At 56.9% G+C, this 21260-nt stretch overlaps 9 protein-coding genes across 9 annotated transcripts; 6 read left to right on the top strand and 3 right to left on the bottom strand.

Moving 5' to 3' along the window:
- Positions 1–113: 113 nt before the first annotated feature.
- On the top strand, positions 114–1004 carry SDRG_08503 (hypothetical protein; the record flags this gene model as incomplete). The annotated part of the gene is made up of 2 exons (XM_008614393.1): positions 114–575; positions 621–1004. 2 exons carry the CDS (start codon positions 114–116, stop codon positions 903–905), a joined length of 747 nt encoding a protein of 248 aa, XP_008612615.1. The 3' UTR covers positions 906–1004.
- A 948-nt stretch (positions 1005–1952) lies between these two features.
- SDRG_08502 (hypothetical protein) lies at positions 1953–6863 on the top strand. Its single transcript, XM_008614392.1, has 13 exons — positions 1953–2160; positions 2203–2285; positions 2330–2561; positions 2602–3259; positions 3386–3888; positions 3939–4085; positions 4133–4333; positions 4378–4521; positions 4568–5431; positions 5475–5628; positions 5676–6026; positions 6077–6347; positions 6397–6863. Exons 1-13 carry the CDS (start codon positions 1975–1977, stop codon positions 6791–6793), a joined length of 4191 nt encoding a protein of 1396 aa, XP_008612614.1. The 5' UTR covers positions 1953–1974; the 3' UTR covers positions 6794–6863.
- Positions 6864–7579: 716 nt separating this feature from the next.
- Positions 7580–8173, top strand: SDRG_08501 (hypothetical protein). Its single transcript, XM_008614391.1, has one exon. It carries the CDS (start codon positions 7622–7624, stop codon positions 8117–8119), a length of 498 nt encoding a protein of 165 aa, XP_008612613.1. The 5' UTR covers positions 7580–7621; the 3' UTR covers positions 8120–8173.
- Positions 8174–8349: 176 nt separating this feature from the next.
- On the bottom strand, positions 8350–9287 carry SDRG_08500 (hypothetical protein). The gene is made up of 3 exons (XM_008614390.1): positions 8914–9287; positions 8762–8861; positions 8350–8712 (listed from the first exon to the last, which is right to left on the bottom strand). The coding sequence occupies exons 1-3, from the start codon at positions 9243–9245 to the stop codon at positions 8695–8697; spliced, it is 450 nt and encodes a 149-aa protein (XP_008612612.1). The 5' UTR covers positions 9246–9287; the 3' UTR covers positions 8350–8694.
- A 306-nt stretch (positions 9288–9593) lies between these two features.
- Positions 9594–10345, top strand: SDRG_08499 (hypothetical protein). Its single transcript, XM_008614389.1, has 2 exons — positions 9594–9689; positions 9826–10345. The coding sequence occupies exons 1-2, from the start codon at positions 9622–9624 to the stop codon at positions 10196–10198; spliced, it is 441 nt and encodes a 146-aa protein (XP_008612611.1). The 5' UTR covers positions 9594–9621; the 3' UTR covers positions 10199–10345.
- Positions 10346–11541: 1196 nt separating this feature from the next.
- SDRG_08498 (hypothetical protein) lies at positions 11542–12161 on the top strand. Its single transcript, XM_008614388.1, has one exon. The coding sequence runs from the start codon at positions 11607–11609 to the stop codon at positions 12105–12107; it is 501 nt and encodes a 166-aa protein (XP_008612610.1). The 5' UTR covers positions 11542–11606; the 3' UTR covers positions 12108–12161.
- A 330-nt stretch (positions 12162–12491) lies between these two features.
- On the bottom strand, positions 12492–13565 carry SDRG_08497 (hypothetical protein). Its single transcript, XM_008614387.1, has 7 exons — positions 13469–13565; positions 13312–13421; positions 13121–13269; positions 13005–13076; positions 12778–12956; positions 12635–12726; positions 12492–12583 (listed from the first exon to the last, which is right to left on the bottom strand). The coding sequence occupies exons 1-7, from the start codon at positions 13537–13539 to the stop codon at positions 12507–12509; spliced, it is 750 nt and encodes a 249-aa protein (XP_008612609.1). The 5' UTR covers positions 13540–13565; the 3' UTR covers positions 12492–12506.
- A 672-nt stretch (positions 13566–14237) lies between these two features.
- SDRG_08496 (hypothetical protein) lies at positions 14238–15616 on the bottom strand. The gene is made up of 4 exons (XM_008614386.1): positions 15147–15616; positions 14974–15104; positions 14480–14925; positions 14238–14428 (listed from the first exon to the last, which is right to left on the bottom strand). The coding sequence occupies exons 1-4, from the start codon at positions 15606–15608 to the stop codon at positions 14292–14294; spliced, it is 1176 nt and encodes a 391-aa protein (XP_008612608.1). The 5' UTR covers positions 15609–15616; the 3' UTR covers positions 14238–14291.
- A 2319-nt stretch (positions 15617–17935) lies between these two features.
- On the top strand, positions 17936–19645 carry SDRG_08495 (hypothetical protein). The gene has a single exon (XM_008614385.1). It carries the CDS (start codon positions 18014–18016, stop codon positions 19532–19534), a length of 1521 nt encoding a protein of 506 aa, XP_008612607.1. The 5' UTR covers positions 17936–18013; the 3' UTR covers positions 19535–19645.
- Positions 19646–21260: the final 1615 nt, after the last annotated feature.

Genomic DNA, 21260 nt, shown 5'->3' with positions numbered 1-21260 from the left:
AAGCATACCAGCGTGATGTGGTGCTTCCTTCGCCAGAGGGAAAAGCTCACGCGCAACGCGCGTCGTGATTTAAAAATGGCATGTGCCGATTCCGCCCATTTCGATTTGCTTGCATGAGACGGTCAGCGAGGCAGAAGCGACCCGTGTCCGCCCCAGAGCCTGCCCAGGAGTCACCAGCGCCCAAGAAGGCCAAGGCGGCGCGCACCAAGGTCGCGCCTGCAGTGCATACGAAGGCCAAGGCCGTTCTTGTCGTGCTGCCCGGCGCCTCGGGCTCGTTCAGCAAGGCCATGCACGACCTGGTGCTTTCGCAGCTAAGCGACGTCGTTATACACAACGCAATCGACGAGCGTCGGCGCTGGAACACTCGAAAGGCAGCCGCGCCAGCCAACTTTGAGCTCGTTCGCAGCTGCTGCCCCTCGACAGCCGACCTCGCGACCTACGGCGTCGACACGTTCTACGTCTTTGCCCATAGCTTTGGCAACCGTGTGCTCTGCGAGATGCTTGGTGCTGGCGCGCTACGAGACGTTTGCGGTGTCATTCTCTCGGGCTTCCCGCTCTACGGTCCCAAGAACAACGTGCTACAGTCCAGCCGCATGGACACGATGCTCATGCCCTTGTAGGATGAGCGTGTGGTCCAGCTACGCCTTTTACCGGCGACAACACCGGCATTGGTTCTCAGTGGCGACGCCGACGACTTCTTGCATCGGCCTTATCTCGACACTGCGGGTGCTGCGCTTCTCCAGGCAACGCTTGAGGCCCTCGCACATCCAGCCATCGACGTCGTGGTCTTGGAGAACGCTGGCCACGATCTGCCCAAGACAAAGGGCAAGGACACCGCCGCAGCTACTGCAACACGCATGATCGAGTCCATCGCGAGCTTTCTCACGACGCACCGTCCCGTGTGAGGCAACGTTGGCTTGCACGGACCCCTTTTTGTCCCATGCCACGGCACTTTAACTCGTTTAACGTGTGACGTGGCACTCTGTGCGCGTTTTGCCTCTGTGTCAAGGTTTGCACCACGACGTCACAAACCCTTCGCCGCGCACGAGGCATACGATCGAGCTGTATCGGCATCTATCTCGCGGGTAGCAGCAGAGTCGCGCCGAGCAACGTAGCATGCGCGAATAGCTTTGTCGATGATGCCTTCTTGATTGTAACTCTGAACGAACTCATCACCATATTGGCGTGATCGACAACGATAAATGGGCAAGGCGAGCGAAGGACAACTGTGTACATCGAGAACCCGTTCACTAAATACTAGAGTTTTTAAACAAATATTTCGTTTCGTCTCTGAAAAACGGGGTGCAGCCGGCCAAAGTGCCACCGCGCCAGTCTCTGTCGAAACGGTTGTCGACGCCACCACCCGTCTTTACTCCTTCCATTCTCAAGTACGTATACATCCATACTAACCTTCATGGAATCGTTTATGGCCTAGTACTACGTAGTACCCTCGCCTTGCGCATCTTCTCAACGACGCTGCCACACGCTCTCACGATTTTAAACTGCAGCAAAACCGAGGTCGTATATTATCCGGAATCCGATCGCCTTATCCGGATGTTGGCGTTTCAAACCGAAGCATGCGAAGGAAGCGGCGTCGCTGGACAGGCGCCAGTGGCAACTTGACGCATGACCTGCAGCTGGAAGCTGGAGATAGCATCGCATTGACTGCATCCTACTAGCATTATGGCGTGCGTCTACCTCGGAGGAACGCTCGCTATCATTGCCGTATCTTGGGCAGTTGGAGCTCCCTGCGAGCTTGATCGATCTAGCCCATGCTGCTGTAGGTACGCATGGCCTCCATCTAGAGGCTTCTTCTTGGGCTGCATGTCTGAGCTTCTCTTGCGCCACTGCTCGTGCGTGCGGCTTCGCCATGGTTCCGGGATCTTGCAGAAAGGCGCCGGTCGTTTCGAGCTTTGTGAGCAAATTTAGCTCGAAACCCAAATTTCGTCGTTGGCTATTTCCAGAGTCGCAGCCATGACGACGGAGCAGGCACCGGTCGCGCCGACGCCGTCGGCGTCCGTGCTCGACCCGACGCACTGGCGCATCGTCCACCTCAACAACCCGTCGGCCAACGCGGGCTTCCCGAACAATGCGGTCGCGACGAGCAAGTACACGTTCTATAGCTTCGTGCCCGTCTTCCTCTACGAGCGCTTCACGCGGGTACGCACATGACCGCATGGCGTCTCGCTCATTCTCGCGCAGGTGGCCAACTTTTACTTTCTTCTCGTTGGCGTCGGCCAGCTCCTGCCCTCGATCTCGTCGACGCTCGGGTTGCCCTACCAATGGTACACCGTGACATCCCATCTCTCGGTGCTAAGTGCATGCGCAGGATGGTGCTCTCGATCGTGCTCTTTGTCGATGGCGTGTTCACAGGCCTCGAAGACGTCGCGCGCCACCGCGCCGACGCCGTCATGAACGCGCGGACGACGCTCGTGTACGACCGAGCCAGTGCCAACGCGTCCGACCCGTTCGTGCAGCGGGCGTGGAAGGACGTAGCGGTCGGCGACATTCTTCAAATCAAAAAGTACGAGGCCGTGCCCGCCGACGTCCTCCTCCTTGCCGTACGCCTGCGCGCACCACCCTTGTCTTATACCATCCTAGGTGCACGAGGCCAACCCGTCGTCGCCCATTGGCATGTGCTTTGTCGAGACCAAGTCGCTCGACGGCGAGACGAACCTCAAGATCCGCCAAGCGCTTGCGTGCACGTACGCGCAGCTCTCGGACCCAAGCGCGCTCGGTCGTCTGCCCGGTCGCGTCTTTAGCGAGCTGCCCAACCACGACATCAACAGCTTCAATGGACGGTACGAGCCGGACGAAGGCAGCGACACGCTCTTCCCGCTCGACCTCAAGAACGTCGCGCTGCGCGGCTGCGTCATTCGCAACACGCCGTTTGTGTATGGCCTCGTCCTCAACACCGGGACCGACACCAAGGTCATGCAGTCGTCCAACAAGACGCCGACCAAGACGAGCAAAGCGCTCGAGATCATCAACCGTGGCATCTTCATCCTGATGGCGATTCTCATTGCGCTCTGCTTCGTCGGCACGATCTTGGATCTGACGTGGATGCATGCAAATGCGCCATGGTACCTCTACTTTGGCGTCGGCGACTCGCTCAACGCGTATACGATTTCATTTTCGGGCGGCGTCGTCATGTTTGGCTACTACTGGATCCTCATTGCGTCGTTCGTCCCCATCACGCTCTACGTGTCGATCGCGATCGTCAAGAGCTACCAAACCATCTTTATGAACCGCGACCTCGGTACGTCGATTTTCATATTTTTTGTTGCAAAGTTTGCCAATTTGGCAAATTTGGCAAATTTGAGTTTGGAGAGTGTCGAGATGTTTGAGAATTGGAGAGTTGGACACTGATACCAAAATGAACTAGGCATGTACCATGCCCCGTCCGACACGCCAGCGATGGTCCGCAACGCCGACCTCAACGACGAGCTTGGGCAAGTGACGCACATCTTCAGCGACAAGACGGGCACGCTCACCGCCAATGAAATGAATTTTCGCAAGCTCTCGGTCGCCGGGCGGTCGTACGGCCGCGGCTCGACCGACATTGGCCGCGCCGCCCAGACACGCGCGGGGCGCGTCGCGTCTGTCACGGACCTCGAAGCCGAGCCGCTGCATGGACGCACGATCCCCAACGTGCAGTTTCTCGACCCAAAGAACGAGCTCGCAAAAGACTGGCTCATTCCGCACCAAGCAGCGAATTTGGCGAAGTTCCTGACGCACCTCGCGGTGTGCCACTCGGTCGTTGTCGAGACGGACGATGCGACAGGCGCATCGAGCTTCTCCGCGTCGTCGCCCGATGAGCTTGCGCTTGTGGCGGGGGCCGCCTTCCTTGGGTTCACGTTTGTGGGTCGGTCGACTGGCAAATGCACCGTACAATCATTGATCTCTCGCCGCTTCACGCAGAGTTTTACGCTGTGTAGATGCGCCGACTCGTGCAAGGCGCCGCGTGCGACGAGGAATTCCAAATCCTCGAGCTCATCGAGTTTACGTCGACGCGGAAGCGCATGTCGGTCATCTGCCGCACGCCCAGCAACCGCCTCTTGCTCATGACAAAGGGGGCCGACATGGTATTGTTTTGCGCTAACGATCATGAACCGACTGGCTATTGCCTTAGATCATCTACCCGCGGCTCGCAAGCGACGTGCCAGAAGCGCTCAAGCGCCAGACGATGGCCCACATGGAGCAGTACGCCGCCGACGGACTGCGCACGCTCGTGATTGCGCAGCGCACGCTCGACGAAGACTGGTACACGACGTGGGCGGCCGACTACAAGCACGCGCTCACGACGCTCGATGACACCTCGCCGACGTACACGGTACACATATCTAGTCAAAAAGGATGCCAATACTTTGCCTGCAGGAGGACCTGGCGCGGATCGAAGCTCTCGAAGAGGCGATGGAGACGGACCTTGAGCTCCTTGGCGCGACGGCCGTCGAAGACCGGCTCCAGAACGGCGTGCCCGAGACCATTGCATGTCTCTTGAGCGCTGGCATCAAAGTCTGGGTACGTGTCTCGATATTGTATTGCAACAAGATCTTATGCGCACTAGGTTTTGACCGGCGACAAGGAAGAGACGGCCATCAACATTGCGTACGCGTGTCGGCTCTTGACCGACGACATGGACCGTGTGGTCCTCAACAGCGATGCGTGCGGCCCAAACGAGGACATGGCGAGTTACCTCCAGCGGGTGCTGACAGAGCGCGTCAAGGTCGTCCGGGCGTACGAAGCGGCGCGCGGCACCTCGAATTCGTTCCAGAACGTCCAGGCGCAAGCGATCGTGATTGACGGCCAAGTGCTCAAGGTTATCTTGATGTACCCGCAGCTCAAGTTTCTCTTTCTCGAGATTGCGCAGTGTTGCAAGGCTGTGATTTGCTGCCGCGTCTCGCCCAAGCAAAAGGCCGAGGTCGTCGCGCTCGTGAAGAAGAACATTGCCGACTGCCGGACGCTCTCGATCGGCGACGGCGCCAACGACGTGAGCATGATCCAAGAAGCGCACATTGGCATTGGTATCTCGGGCCACGAAGGGCTCCAGGCTGTGAACGCGAGCGACTTTGCGATCGCGCAATTCGAGTACCTTCGCCGGCTCCTCCTCGTCCACGGCCACTGGAACTACCACCGCATGTGCAAGCTCGTGCTCTACGTCGTCTACAAGAACATCATTTGCTACTTCAGCGTCTACGTCTTTGCCGTGTACGCGGGCGGCTCGGGCACCCTGTACGTCAACAACTACTGGCTCAACGGCTACAACATCTTTTGGACGTTCCTCCCGATCATGATTGTCGCCGTCATGGAGCAAGAGACGTCGGCGTCCATGGCGTTTCACAACCCGGGGCTCTACCACATTGGAGCGCACGGCGAGATGCTTAGCTTGCGCATCTTTACGGCCTGGATCTTTGAAGGACTGTACGAAGCGGTAGGCGCCACATGCGATGCAAGAGCGCTAAATTCCAATGTAGGCTGTGTGCACGCTCGTGCCACTCTATTTGCTCGGCAGTGTCGACTCGCAAGGCAACTCGTTCTCGCTGCTCAACTGCGGCGGTGTCTCATTTTGTGCCGTCATTGCCGTCGGGTGGGCAAAGCTCGGTCTCAACACGGTCTCGTGGAACCTCGGTAGCGTGTTTTTGAGATTGAGATTTGGGTTGTTGAGAAAATGGTAGGCATGCACTTTGCCATGTGGGTCACATTGCCGTTCTGGGTCGTCTCGGGCTACGTCATCTCCAACTTTATGTCGAGTGCGATCACGGACCACATTTTCCCTTACATTTGCACGCTGCCCGAGAGCTACATGATTGTGTTCCTCTGCGTCGTCATGGCGCTGCTCCGGGACTTGATTTATAAAAGCTTCAAGCGCGAGTGGCGACCCGAGTACTACCACGTCCTCCAAGAGGCCGAGAAGCTCGACCTCGGCGACAAGATTGCGTGGACTGGACCGGTCATTCCCAAGCACTACAAGCCGTTCAAGGTCGACTTTCGCTGCTACCTGACGTCCGAGCTCAAGCCGCTTCGAGGTCGTCCTGTGATTCGCTTTTGTTCATAAACCCTCATCGGTTTGCTTTAGATCCAACCCTCGCGATTCATATTGTGAAGTCACCTCGAGGCCCAGGGCCGGCGCGGCCGGCGTATTGCGGTTTTGCGTTTTCACAGGCGTCGCTCGAAGACCGACACGGCGGCGCGTTGCGAAGCCTCATCTTGGCGCCCGTGCGGACTCTGCACCACGTCGAGCACGCTCTCGCCCGAGCCTTGAGTCCCCGCGCCGTCTTTGCCGCCGAAGTCCAGTTTTGGCGCGGCGTCGACAGCATGGACGTCCCGCACTACTACCAAGTCCAGCGGTACACCCATGTCCTCCTTCCAGCAAGCGACGAATGCAACTCGATGTAGGTACCAAGTGTTTCTGGGCTGGAGTGCGCCATTTACGCTCGCGGACCCGCTTCAGTATTGCAACCGCGACATGGCGCTTGGCGCGAGCCACCGCCCCAAGACACAGGACGCCGACTGGATCATTGACAAGAGTATTGGCATCGAAGAAGCGTGCGAAGCCGACGGCGGGCACTGGGAATATGCGACCAAATTTGCCGATTTTTGCAAATTGGACCTCGACCGTGAGAATTTGCGCATCAAACACCCCGGCAAACTCAAGCGCGGGATCAACAAGATTATGGGGCGCTGCGTGCGTCGACGCCGGTGGATCAAGGCACCCGCGACGCCGGCCACCGAGGCAGCGGCCACCGATCAAGTGCAAGTGGCGATGCAGGACGACGACACGACAACGCCGTAGTCGCTACGAGGATTATTTACATGCATACGAGCTACCATTTATGATGCTATATATTTCATTCCAACGGACATGTTGTTTCTTCTGAGTGTAATTTTCTGGTTTGAGAGTGCAAATTTCTCGTTTTAGAGTGCAAATTTCTCGTTTTGGTCAATCATGCTCGACATCCGAAGTGAGTGGCAAGTGAACGATGGAACCGAAAAGAAGGTAGCCGCGAGTGCGACAAAAGGCAGTTGCGCAAGCGTCGCTGACCACGCCTTGCTCATCAAAATTTAGAGCTCCACCCAAGTATACGGTAGTACTAGTATGTTGTATCGTTTGATGTCGGGCTAGTCGGCAAGCGCGTGGACAATATTTTCATTTTCACAGACTACCGATAGTAGTCTAAGAGACTTTTCTATTTATGAACTCGTGCAAGACCCAACACGGCCCGACTCAGTCCGACGCGTTGATGCATGCCACAATCATGGCGAGAAGGTTGCAACCCGTTTCAGCGAGTCGTTTCAGCTAGGCGGCTTGTGGAGATGGGAGGAAGAAGCGACGTCGGCGGGCGGAGATGCCCAACCGTGCAATCCCCAAGGGCAAGGCGACCGGTCGCGACGGGACATCGCAGCTCCATCATCAACAACAACATGGACGTGGAGTCGTACGCATACACCAACGACTAGCTTAGGTATAAACTCGTCGTAGTCGTACGCGTACAAACATCTGAGGACTTGGCGTGAGCGAGCGAAACGATCTTCGCGAGGCGTGTCCGGATACGCGAAGAAGTCCGGATAAAATTGACGCGGTGGATCTTCCCATGAAGTGAAGAGGCATAACCGCTGTAGCATGCCATTCTTGCTTCGCGCGATGGACGATCACATGGAGCCGACGCGGCTCTGGGCGCCCAAGGAAGAGGCCTTTGGGCCCGCCGACGCCCACATCCTCGCGACGCTCCTCGGCCTGCGCCCGCCGGCGGTGCCCAAGCCGCATGTGTGCGACGTGTGCAAGAAGCGGTTCCGCGCCAAGTCGGAGCTCGTGACGCACGAGCGGACGCACACGGGCAGCAAGCCGTTCGCTTGCAAGTACGACGGCTGCAGCAAGCGCTTTGCCCATAGCTCCAACCTCGGCGCGCACCACAAGGCGCACGAAGGCATCAAGCCGTACATGTGCACGCACGACGGCTGCACCAAGCGGTACGCCCACAGCGGGTCGCTCAAGGAGCACGTGTGGAAGCACTATGGCGTCAAGCCCTTCGCCTGTCATGTTGCTGACTGCCACCGGACCTTCACGCAGCGCTCCAACTTTGCCCGCCATATGAAAAAGTGCCACGGCGTCGCGCCTTAAGTCTGCTTATTTAGAATCCAATATCGATATTATATTGTCTTATGATTATGACTAGCATGGAAATATTGTCAAGGACATCAAAATACCCAATGTATGCGCTTGGTAGTGTCCTCGAATAACACAAGATGATGTGGATCGTTGGAAAATTCAGAAAAATCGGGAAAAACAAAAATTCAATCGCGCACACATGGACGACCTACGTTGCCCTCTCTCGCCCTTCGAGGCGTACGCACAAGTTCTAAAGGACTTGTTCATTATGTGACGAGTTCCATCGCTGTGAGAAAGGCCAGCCCATTATGTCGATTCACTCTAAACTACGGCCAGCGAGGTACACTCGACACGACGACCATAGTTGTCATGCTGACGTTGCCGGAAGCGGCAAGACGCGACTGCAACGGCTCGCGTCGCGTCGGACGCTTTAGCACAGCCCTAACGGAAGAGGTTGCGAGGCCATCTACGAAGACCACAGCAACAACTCCTCGTCGTGTTATCTGCACTACGACAAAGGACTACAAAGAACAAGTTTGAATAAATAGTATAGGTAACCCACAGCTCGCGCCGGTCGAAAAGCGCGGCTACGCATACAAGTAGATCTATACGTGCGGTTGTCGCGTCAGAAGAGGAGGAAACAAGTACAAATACCTTGGTGCCCTTGTAGTCGCCTGTGGCCGTCGGCTGCCACGACGGTATCGAAAAGATGTTGGTGCAAATGCGGACGCCACTCGCCTTGGCGGCCTCGAGCCTATTCCTTGGTCGCTAGTACATACTAGTATGCGAAGAAGGAGCGCGCGTACATGGGCAGCATGGCCTGGATGCCCTTGGGCACGAGGTAGAGAAAGAGGAGCGTCGCGTCGGAAAAGTCGGACGTCGTCGCGTCTTCTTGGCGGATCGTGACGCGGTCGCTCACGCCATGCGCGTGGATCAAGGCGTGCGCGCGCTGGACGAGGCTGGCGTCGCATTCGATGCCGATGCAGCGGCTGCCGCACTGCGAGGCAATGGCCACGAGGAGCCGCCCGTCGCCGCAGCCAATGTCGTAGACGACGTCGTCCTTCGTTGGCGCAAGGAGGCGCAAGGCGACGTCGATGGCACCGGCGCCCGTCGGGTTGAACGGCGCGAGGGTCGCCATGCTCTTGCTCGTGGCGAAATGGTCTTTCTTTGCATCTTCAGCGTCAATTTGGTGTCCGGATAAGTACGGATCGCATCCTCGTTCCCGTGTAATCGCACGCCGCCTTGCGAGTAGGCAAGGAGATACCTGCATATCATGCCTGCATATGCAGCTTGCGAGAAGACACCCATTGAATCATTTCTCGGACTAGTACGAATAGACTAGATAGTGATGCCAAGAGAGCATCCTCTGATTCAGCGTGAAGTCAGCTGGAGCAAGGTTTGGTCCAATACTGGCGTGTATTTAGTGTGTGGAAAACACTTCGATCGAATTTAGCACGTGGTCGGTGTAAAATGAACAGCCAATCAGCTCCCGGCATCAGGGCTGGAACGGCGGGATGGCGAGCACATTTGTCGGCGACGGCCGCTTCGTCGGCGACGGCGGCGCGGCACTCCAGTGTTTGTGGTGCGTTGTCATACACTGTTTATATGCACGCTCATGGTTGTACTGAGGTGTGATTGGAGTTGATTGCTGAACAACTCAAATCACAACTCACTACAACCATGACAATGCCTTATATGCACGCTCATGCGCTGGATAGGAGCCAGTGGAAGTGGAAGATGATCCCCAACTGCCCGGGTCGGTACATCGTCAAGAAGAACCGCGACATTGTGCGCTTGCGTCTTGCGGATCTTGTGGCTTCGCTCATGTTGGACGTCGTCGACGACGAGACTGCACTCGCCGGCGGCCTCTCGCTGGCGTTGACGGGGCCAGTCCGGCTACTGATGACGACGAGTCCGGTGATTTCCGATGTTGTCGGCGTCGCGCTCTTTCCTGGTGGTGGCGGCGTCATCACGTACTGCAAACCCACGGGCGATTTCGTTCACACGCTCAATACCCATAGCGGGCTTGCGCGCAAGCTAGCGGGGCTGTGTCTGATCCCCAAGCCTAGTGCAGTCGTTGTATCCGAGTGAATAACCAGCAAGGCAAAAATGGCGAAGATGGTTCGTATCACTTTTTCAACCATGAGCGAGTGGGGTACTAGTACGCACGTTGTCGTGACGATAACAAATGATTTAATGGCTACAAGTTGAACTAAAGTCAACGCGTCGTCGGCGTAGGACGCTCGTAGTTGTACGCGAGCACATCCTCCAGGAAGCACCACTGGCACGACTCGCGTCCAAATGCCGGTTTTCAAACCCACGTTTCGGATCTTGCACCAAACATGTCCTAATTTTATTTCATTTTCCAGTTCAGTACAAACACTAAATCGTCCATCTCTAGTATAGTGTGTTTCGAGCCACCCATATGGTGTCATTTTTCAAAATCACGCTGCCGAAATAAATTTACCGTAAATATACGCTACTTCCTGTAAAACCATCATATCTTATGCGGAAACACCTGGCTTTATGCGGATTTCTATGCGCCATGCAGAAATCACGTCATCTCATTTGCCTCTTAATGAGGTGTAGTGAAATCTACGCAAGGAATCATGCGATATTTTACCTAGCAACGTTCAAATTTACGGTAGTATGAGTAAGACCGTACTTATACAGGATCATTTTCTACAGTACAGTTCAGTTCTACTTTGTTTTCAAAGTTGACATCACAAATGACTTTGATGATCGTACGTGACCACGTCCGTTGACTCGGGATGTCGGCCAGAAGCTCGAATTGAGTTTTGAGTTGCTGGCTCTTGATGAACGTCCACCGTTGCTATTCCAAGACGGTGTGAGCGGACGCTGGTGTTATGAGAAGTCCTTTGTGTTTATACCTTGATTTTACCACTATTCTATTTTCCTACTTGTTCAAGCCCCTGTTTCAGTACAACCCCCAATTACGCTCAAGACATGCTGGATGTAAAAGCGACAAGAAGTCAGAAATTTGTGAATCACATCGCATCACCAGTGGCCATCGTCGTCGACAGCGAGTGTCGTACCCGCAAGAAAAGTTGGGCTCGTCCAAGACAGTCACCTGCGTGAATGCAGCGTCGGTGCTATCGAGGATTCGAAGCAAGCGAATTGTTGTATTCTCTCAATTCAAAAATACAAAAGATATGGTATACCCTCGTCCTATAGAATTGGTGAAACCAACCACCAAATTTAGACTTTGTCGGCTATTCTTAGGCGATGCATCGCCGTCGACCGCGCAAAGATCGCGGTCTTTGGCGTCCCCATTTTGTCTATCGACGACATTCTCGAGGGCATTTCACACGCAGCCGCCCTTTATTTGTCATGAACAACGCTAGCACTATAGTCCACCACTGGACAACTAAACGCGTATTTCCAAATGGCTATCGAAATGAAAACTCAGATCGCGCGTCTATCTTTAGCCTCGCACGGACGACGGTCGCCCACTCTTCGTTCGTCCATTCGTTTGCCAATGGACTCGACGATCGCCATGGTGCTCGTGAGCTTTAGCCAGGGGCGCACTCCTGACGACAGCAGTGAAGCGCCGTCAAGGGGCAACCGAGCGGCGTCGCTTGCGCAGATCCGGCGCAACCTCATGACGCGCCGCCACAAGCTCTCGACGGCGCAGCTCCATCGCAGCGAGCTCATTGCGCAGTTTGAAGCCGCGCCGCCTCGAAAGGGACCGCGCGAGAAGCGCTCGGTCGTGTACGCCAGCCAGGACGACACGCTGGCGACACCGGCCGACGCCGCCACCGGCCGTCTCTGCCGCTACTCAACGGGCAAGTGCCGGCACGTGCGCGCGCAAAAAGCCGACGGCACGTACTTGAACCTGTGCCACATGCACCGTATTCGAGCCAACGCCAACCAACGCAAGCTCGACCGCAAGAAGAGCCTTCGGCTACGCCAGTGCAACCAAGCCAACGGCCTTGTCCACACATGGCGAGCACCACACGCAAGCACCCAGTCGGCGTGACCGACAATCTTGTTTTGTATATTCCATTCGTAATATTCACGATTTGCGTCCCAAAAAGAAGCGCACCAGGCTGCTGACAACGCATGGCGGCCGACAAGCAATGCCTTATTCGTAAGCATGTGATCGCTATGTAGAAGAAGACGCGCTTCGCTCCCGCGCTTTTGATCGTGTCAAGAACCAACGTGTGGGTTCGAGGGGTAGGGTTGGTGGGCTGACTGCCAGCGCCACTGGGCTGGACCGGCGCATTTGGTGCGTACAAAGGTGGAACAGATCGTCTGAACAAAAGACACAATCGCTGACGAAGCGCGCTGTAGCTGCACCGGGACCCATCGCAAGCGGCGACAAATGCCAGGAATGCTATCGGTTTTGCGATCAGACGATACAGAGGGGCGCACAGATTTATGTATAAATGACAAGGAACACCATGACTAGAAGCACGATCGTGAGAAAGATGATACCGCCGAGCTGGCACGTGTCTAGGTTTGGAGACGAATCTCAATCTCAATCTCAATGGTCGAGCGCGATACCTTTGGTTTTCAGGAGCCGACTCATTTTGGCCATGACAAAATTCATGCGCTCGGTCGTGTCATCCAAGTCGGCGTCCACGTCCTTGAGCATCCTAGAGGGAGACGCATGATGATACTCGTTGTTGCAACATCCCGTTGCCTACTCGTTCTGTGACTTGATCTCCGAGTTGATGGTCACCGCGACTTGACCGAGCCGGTTAACCGACGTGTGGAGCTCGTCGAGGTCCTTGTCTTGCTCCTTGATGATCTGCTGTTGGTGCTGCTTTTCGTCGGCAAGGATCGAGTTGCGGTCGATGGGCGCCGGCGTCAATGGCGCGAGCATCTACAGCCATCGTTTCGCACAATCGAAAGCGACAAGAACGCACGGTACCTTGCGCTCGTCGCGGCGAACCTTGCTTTTGGCCGCGTCCGAGGTCAGCGCCGCCGTCATGGCCATCAAGTCCTGCGCCACGCACGCATGAGCCTCGTGATGCAAGCCGTTTGTACCTGGCGCGTGTCCGAGACGAAGCTCTTTCGACTCGACACTTGGACGCGATCAATGTGGGCGTACTTGGTGCGGTCGGCCTCGATCGCGCGGATGCTCTGCTCGAGAAAGCCCAGCGACCGTTCGGCCGTCGCCAGCTCCTTGGTCAGCTCTGCACAGCGTGAGCTAGAGTGCTCTGCGTGGCATACCGTACCGTCGGTGAGCTTGCCAAAGTCCTTGGTCGGTGACGCATCGCGGGCGTCCAGGAGGTGCTTCCAGCGCTTGTACTTTTGGTGGATTGATGATACCTTGCTCTCGAGGTCTCTACGGCGCGCATGAGCCATCCGCTTTGCAGGTCGCTTGGCGCCTACTCCTTGAAGACGTAGTACGGGTCGCCGCTGGCGGACGGTCCCGCCGACTTGGCCATGAGCGACGCCTCCATCTCCTCGTGCTGTGCTGGGAAGGTTCGATTTTGCATCCTTCGAAACGTGTCCGGATACGCCGCCGGCCACGTTGACTGCACGTTTGTATAGCAGGCAATTCGTACACACTATACAATCACACTCATATAGTGTTCGAAGGTGTCGAGGTCGATACAGGGGACTCCATTCGTCACGCCAGCAGGCGCTTATGATCAAGAAGCCAAGAATGGCTATGGAATTTTGTGTACGCTCAGTGCAGTGCGCCCTCGACGACGATAATCGTATGCTGTCAAGTGCGCTCAGAAGTTAATTCACACTATATGCGTCCTTCGGTCGAATATCCGGATAGCGATCTTTGATTTTAAAATTCAGCAAAAAAGTGTCATCGGATTGTGAAGCGGCAAGGCGCCCAGCCGGCCAACGCCCCAGCCGACCAGCCGGCCAACGACCTAGCCGACCAACACAGCGCAATAGCCTTAGCCTGCGACTGGTACCCGCCAGCCGCGACGGCGTGAGCAAGCTCATATGACCTACGAGCCCAGACAGCGCGAGCTGCGGCCACGTCTTGCTTTGGCGAACCCGTCGCTTCCAGTGCCTGCCTGGCGGTAGCTGCAGCACTTGGCGCCTAGGACGGCGGCGTCGCATCGTTGAGCTCCCGAGCCATGGCCGCATTGGAGCCAGCCTCCTGGCGCAGCGCCTGCATGCTGCAGACCACGCAACGCATACACAATAGACGCGTCGCATTTACAGAGACAGCAGCAACATGGAGACGCTAGTAGCTGCGCATGCACGGGTCCGAGTCGGTGGCCTTCATGAGTCGGCGCATGTCGTCTTGCGAGAGGCGCAATTTGCGCTGCCGGTGTGGCATGGAAGATTCATCATCGTACGTTGGCGACAAGCCTTGGTAACCTACCGAGCATCAGCATCATCCTCAACTGCAGAAACCGATCATGGTCGTACCGGGGGACATGTGCAGGCAGAGGTCGCTAAACACGTTCTTCCGGATCGAACTCGTGCTCTGCTCTCGAATAAACTTGGCGCAGAACGAGCAGACGCGCTGGTCGCGCTTGGTCTTGTGGCCCTTGGGCTCAAAGCTGCTCGTGCATTTGTAGCAAAACACTTCGCCGCACGTCCGGCAGTTCCACTTGCGCCGCAGCGTGTGGAAGCGCTTGAGGCACTGCGTACAGTGCGTCCGCTCGCGGAGCGGCACCATCACCACGAAGTAGCTCTGGACGCACTCGGCCAAGCGAAACTCGTGGATCGTCGACGCTATGTAGCCGATGCGGGCCACGTGCCGCTTGAGAATGCTCTTGTAGAGCCACGAGGGCATCGCGCCCTTGAGGTTGACCTCCATGTGCGAGTGTACGTTCAGGACGCCGGGTACATCGCTCTCGAGAAAGACAAGCCTAGACACTCGAACGATGACAAGGTGGAGCGACGCACGAGGAGCGGACCCGCTGTTGTACATGGAGCCGCGGACCACCATGAGGTTGGATTTCAGGTCTGGACATGTCGGTAGCGTCACCGAGTGCTGTGCAATGGCCCACGCCCGCCGCCCACCGGGCAAGAGCCATTCTTTTTGCGTCTATGAGCAAGCATGCAGACTAGCAGCGACCAAGATAGGTACCTCGAGCACGCAAAAGTCGCGGTGGTAGAGCGGCTTGGGGCACTCGAGGACGAACCAGCGCACGACGACGTGCCGGAACGGGTCGCGGAGCGACGGCTCGAGAACGTGGTGGAGGATCGCCATGTCGAGCATGCCGTCATTGTGGTGCTCTTGCGTGAACGCCATTTGATCGGCCGTGAGGTTGCTCAGCATCGCGCGGACTTCGTCGAGCGATCCGTTGAGCGAGAGCGACCCACGGTACGGCACAATGCGGTCTTCGGACGGCAGCGCCGGGCCTTCGTAGACAGTCACGTGGTTGAAGTCGCCGAGGAGCGACCAGACCGGCGACCGCTCCATCGCTGACGAGAGAAACTGCTCAAAGGCGTCGGCCGCGATCGTCTCGAGGAAGAGCCGCTCCGACTCTTGCAGCGGCTTGGCGTCGGCGAAGCTCGCCGGTCGCTCGAGCTTGCGACTCGATCGCATGTTGGCAAGTTGCCCTTTCTCGCCATTGTCCAAAACCCTCTGCAAACACATATTGCATGATTTCCCAAAACCTCTGCAAACGCATATTGCATGATACGTTCGATAGCTGGATCTCTTCGTATCGGTGCGTCGGTCGTCACGGTTATCTCGTCTGAGGAGTTCTTCCTTCCGATACCTTGAGCGCTATGAGCGAGACGACCCGCGCCGCCGTGGCGCGATGGCGGTCTTCGTGCTTCTCCCTGTGCCAAGGGCATCCCACTGTGCGCTAGGCAAAGCACTGGCATCCTTTCTGAAGTTTTGCAAAGCAAGTTGAAGTTCTCTCCGTCACTCGCTCAGTTCTGCGATGCCTGTCGAGTAGCTGTCGAGTGAGAAGGCAGTGCCAACTTGCAAGATCAAACTAAGGTATTGTCCAAGCGTCAACGACCACCCAGGATACGAGGTTATCAGCACGGGAGCGCTACGTCACTGAGCACCCCACCACGCACGATAACTGCTGTCAGTGGTGGATGACGACGACGACATATCTCAACGCGCGTCGGCAGCTCGCGGTGCATAGGTAATACCGCAAGTGCTGGCTCGTGGGACGCTCCAACGGCACCTACTTGACGCGGAAGATCGGACAATTGACGACATGTAGCGACCAAGATGTGCGATCAACTCGGCGACACGGCGATGTCATGTACGTCGTTCGATGGACATCCGCTCTTGGTCGGGTCGTGCGCCTCGACGTTCTGACCGGCTTGTCGCCGTTAAGTTCAATTTTCAAACCCAAACTTAGTGTTGTTTCGTTGGCGCCAAATTCTCTCGTTGAATCGAAAACACACCAAACCTGAAGATGGGAAAGCCTCATGCGACGACGAGTGTAGGTCGATAGCGACGGCGGTGATCAGGTGCATAGCAACGGCCGCTTGCTGTCGGAGGAAGCCATGGCGGTGCGACGCCGCTCATAACATCACCACCCAAGACAGACTCATTGAAAAGCCGCATGACGCCAACGGGCAAGCGGGCATCATCACCACCACATCGTGCTGTCCAAACTTGCCTGGGAGCCGTAGGAAGTCGACGAGCACAAACCGTTGCGAGTCGACGACCAATCGCGTTTTATGCGTCTTTGTATGCGTCGAATGGGTTGGATGCTCACGAGAACCGGGTTGTACGAGTATGTTCAACGCATGCAGTTGGGATTCTGGGACTATCTTCTTCGTGTCGCACGAGTGGCGCCACTCAACGGCGTCAGGTGCCATGTCGGTTCCACGCGTCGGCAACCATACGTGCAAAAGCAACCCAACGTTCCGGCCTCTTGCATCCATATTGTGCCATACCTCGGCGTAACAGGGCGCCCATGCCCAGAGTGGTCCTGTCGCGCGTGGTAAAGAAAATCGCACTGCACCTGCTGCCTCGCTGTCCCAGCACGCAGGACACAAGAGCGATACCGCCGATCCCTCTCTGGTAGGCGGTGCATACGCCAGCATATCGCCAGCGCCCGCCCACCAAGTGGAAGGATTTTTGACCAAGGATAGGCAGCTTGCTCCATTCCAGGTACCTCGATTCGGGTGGTGTCCTGTCAACGCCGTCGACCGCTCGACGACGGTAACCTTTCTCTCGATCAGACGCGGCGGCCGCTTTTTTGCCACGGGCAACGAGCATCTCGGACTTTGCGTCTCCCGTGTCGCCACCGGCCGCGTCGCCCCGCCTCTCCTGGAGGTCCTTTGGCTTTCGACCACACTTGATGTTTGTATACACCATACCAGACACACATCTAGGCTAAGGGCAAATGACGTGTTGTAGCCAATGCGAGCGCGCACGACGAGCGTTAGTGCAGCACGTCCTTGGTTGAAGTTGCGCCAGGTATGCTGGGACATCGCATGGGTTGCTTCGTATTTGGGTCGTCCAACCAACGACACGAGTCGCCCGCTCAACCTCGGTGGCAGCAACATATAAACGATAGGGATTTCGAGAACAACCAATGGAGAACAACCGGCTTCGATCCAAAATACATGTAAACCGCAAGGTTACGATGGGTACAGGCGACGATGCGCGGTGCATACAAAGCTGCAGGCGCTTGCGAGACGGTATCACGAGCACGTGTCGTGTCGCAGTGCGCTCTGTGCACCATACCGTACAAGGCGTCGAGAGCCACGATATTTCCGGTACTGTTTGGGTACTGCGCAGGTGGAGAGCGCGCGGCTTGGCGTGGCAAGAACGTTCTGGTGCGGACATGTCTCCCCTCCTAAAGTGGGTTGCCATTTTGCCCTTGCGAGCGTATCTATGGCGCGCGTTTTGATTGGGTTCGGGCGTGTCTTGGGAAAGGCCAGTAATCGGACGCGGAGATAGCATTCTTGAACGATCGCGTCTTTATAACGCTGGCGCCACCACAAATCGTCTCTCATTATAGATATCGCACGATGGCCCCCGTCAGTCGCAAGCCGACAAGCGGCCTCTTGGACGAGCTCCCGCCGGGCTTTGTCGAGGCGCCGTCGCTCTCGCAGGCCGAGCTGAGCTACCTCAACGACCTCTCGCACCGCACCTTCAACACGTTTCTCTCGTCAACGTACGGGACGCATCCGATGCAAGAGCCCGGCTGGAGCTTCCGCGGCGACCACCATGGCGTCCAGATCTTTCAGGGTCCGGCGCTCCCGAACGAGCCGCGCGTCCGCCCGCACCGCTTTGTCACGTCGATGGCCGCGACGATTGACCAGGTGCAGGACGCGATGGCCAACCTCACCGACGATCAAATGCAGGCGTCGCTCGAGCACTACACGAGCGATCTCGTGGACATGGCGATCCTCCACCGCATCGTGTCGCCGACGACCAAGGAGCCCGGCATGCATGCGGTCGTGCGCTGGTTCGTCGCCGAGTGCCCGACGCCGCTCAACAACCGCGACTTTTGCGTCCTCGAGGTCCAGCGCCAGTGGGCGCTTGCGTCCGGGCGCCGCGCGTGGGCCGTCTCCCAGCACTCGATTCGGCTGCCGACGTGCCCGGAGCTCAAGCCGAGCCTCAAGCTCATTCGCGGCTCGCTGTACAACTCGGGCTATCTCTTCCTCGAGACCGACACGCCGGGCCGGCTCGAAGTGCACGGCCGCGTCGAGCTCGATTTCAAGGGCGTTGCGCCGGCGTGGATCTACAAGACCATCATGAAGCACCGCGCGTCGAGCCTCATCAAGCTCAGCCAGTGGATCAACGAAGCGCCTTCGATCAAAGCGCGGTCGTCGCTGCTTGTGCCGCTCGTGCCGTTGAGCGACCGCAAGCACTGCCAGCTCTGCACGCGCAAGTTTAGCCCGTTGCGGTGGAAGGCCAACTGCTGCGCGTGTGGCGAAGTGTTTTGCTGGAAGTGCACGCAGGGCATTCGCATCAAGGGCCGCATGCGCGAGCCGCAGCGCATGTGCTTCGAGTGCGCCGAGCCGGACGCGACCACGTCCCGGAAGGGCAAGCGCCCGATGCTCAAATCGGGCGAGTTTCATACGATCGATGACGACGACGACGACTGGGCGCTCCTGGACGACAACAGCAAGCACCACACGTCGCCGGCCAAGATCAAGTACCAGCCGGCGGCGTCAACGGCGCTGTGCACGACGCTCGTGGTCGCGTCCAACCAAATGATCGAGAGCAGCGACAAGTACCATGAAGTCCACTACGACTTGCGACCGATATCGCTCGCCCGGCCCGACACGAGCATGCACTCGTGCGACACATCGTACATGACGGACGAAGAAGGCGGGTGCTGGTGCGACGACGACGACGACGACGACGACGACCAGAATCTACTCGAGTTTGAGCTCAACGTCTTGCCGTCGGTCAAGACGACGTCGCCGGACGACCGCCAGCGGCTCATGGCACTCGAGCGCCACCAGTATGTGCACGAGACGCTCACGATGGCACTCTCGTCGTTCGCCAAGCACGACGATGCACGGCCGCTGGCGTGCTAACACGCCATTTAGGACTACTAGGGTTAGGAACTATTTTATTCACCGCCAACACGATCGAAGCGTTGGTGCTTTTTTCTCGATTGTCCAATGACTCCCTCTAGTATCCGGACAAGTGTAGTGGACAGTATTGTCTCTGTTTCAAAAGGCACTAGAGCCTCGGTGGGTCGCTGGGTGGCTCGAGCTCGTACACGAACGGAGCACGCAGAGTGCATGGAACGTACACGCTTGGACAGCTCCTTGGGCCATCGAGAGGGCACACGAATACCACCACCGAGGTCGTTCACGGTACGATATTCCGTAAACTCGTCGGGTACTACGGTAATAAGAGTGTCCACCTACGTTATGACAACCAACCGAAAGTGTCGTGTAAACGGCGCAAGAAAGTGATAGCGAGCTGTGGTCGCTGCTGGTGTACTTCAAATTGGATGGTGGCAGGAGGTGGTGCAGTGCATGTGGGAGGATTTTTCACAGGAATTTTGCTGTGGTGAGTCGACACAAGCCCGTCCAGGCACCTCGTCCAGGCGAGATGCAGGGCACTTGACGGAATGCAAAGCTGCCACGATGAGCGGACGTTCAGTCGGCCAAGCAATCACGCCACACCATACAGACTGCAAAGTTGAAAGGTACTAGTACCGACTATGTAGTGGCGAGGAGATCCCGTGCATGTCCAGTCCTGTAGACGATCCAAATCTCATCAAAACCAAACGTCCATGTCCTTGCAGCACGCATGAAAGGTATGGAGTACGCTGGTGGTCGCTGCGCTCTGCGTGTGGTGGAGCTCTGCTTGCTTGTGTGCGTCTCTCGTGTCGGCAACAGTGGGACGGCAGCAGGAGATGGCGCCTGTCACCTCTCGACCACTTGCGCGTACGGGTGTCAGTAGAGTAATAGCCTGCGCGATGTAGCATCATCGATACCGGAGTCGGCGATTATACTGCGGCCATCGCTTCTCAGAGCCCGCGTCCCACGCATGACGCTGCGCTCGCTCAGCGTCCAAGACCCGCGTGGCCTTGCTTCAACGAATGAGGCTTCTCGGTTCAAGTTTGCATGCGACTAGCGTCAGCGCGATGGCATGTTGAAATACCATCCGGGCAAGCGCGAATTGAGCAGCACGGAGCCTTGGGATAAGTTTGCTTTCTTACAGTAACTGCGTTTGGCGCTTGGCCCATCGAGCTCGCTCCGTCAACCGAAGCGAACCAAAAGGAAAGTGTGTTATTTGCTCGTACCAGATTCGTGCCAGAGATGCCTCCACGCCCTGCGCACGACTTTGTAAGACACGAACAAGGTATGAACAAAGAACTGCATGTATGCGTCCGCAACTGCATCCTCGAGCCCATCAAGGTGGCGACGGCCTGGCTCTGCGCGAGACGGCTCGTGCTGCTTGAAACACACGCACCACTCTACGCATGCACGGTAACCTGGATGCTTGGCCACGTCTGCACCCGCTCGCTCCGTCGTTGAGTCCTCGCCATCGCATCGCATCTCTCTCGCCTTTCTCACTTGTTTTGATGTGAACAATACGTGTGAAATGCAAGGTGAAAAATACCACTCGCGGATCCAGAATTTGGTGAGGTTGGAGCTGTTTCGATCACCTCATACTATGAGGGGCAACGCCGCACGACAAGCGGCTACTACCGTACAGTTGAGCTTTGCACCTTGGGCTAAAGCATCCCGAGGCTGAGGACCGTGTTGCTATGTTGAAATGAGTTATATAACATGCAATTATATA

This window comes from Saprolegnia diclina (genome assembly GCF_000281045.1).
Source record: "Saprolegnia diclina VS20 unplaced genomic scaffold supercont1.26, whole genome shotgun sequence".
Lineage (NCBI taxonomy): Eukaryota > Oomycota > Saprolegniomycetes > Saprolegniales > Saprolegniaceae > Saprolegnia > Saprolegnia diclina.
This window is presented reverse-complemented; position numbering and strand designations above follow the sequence as displayed.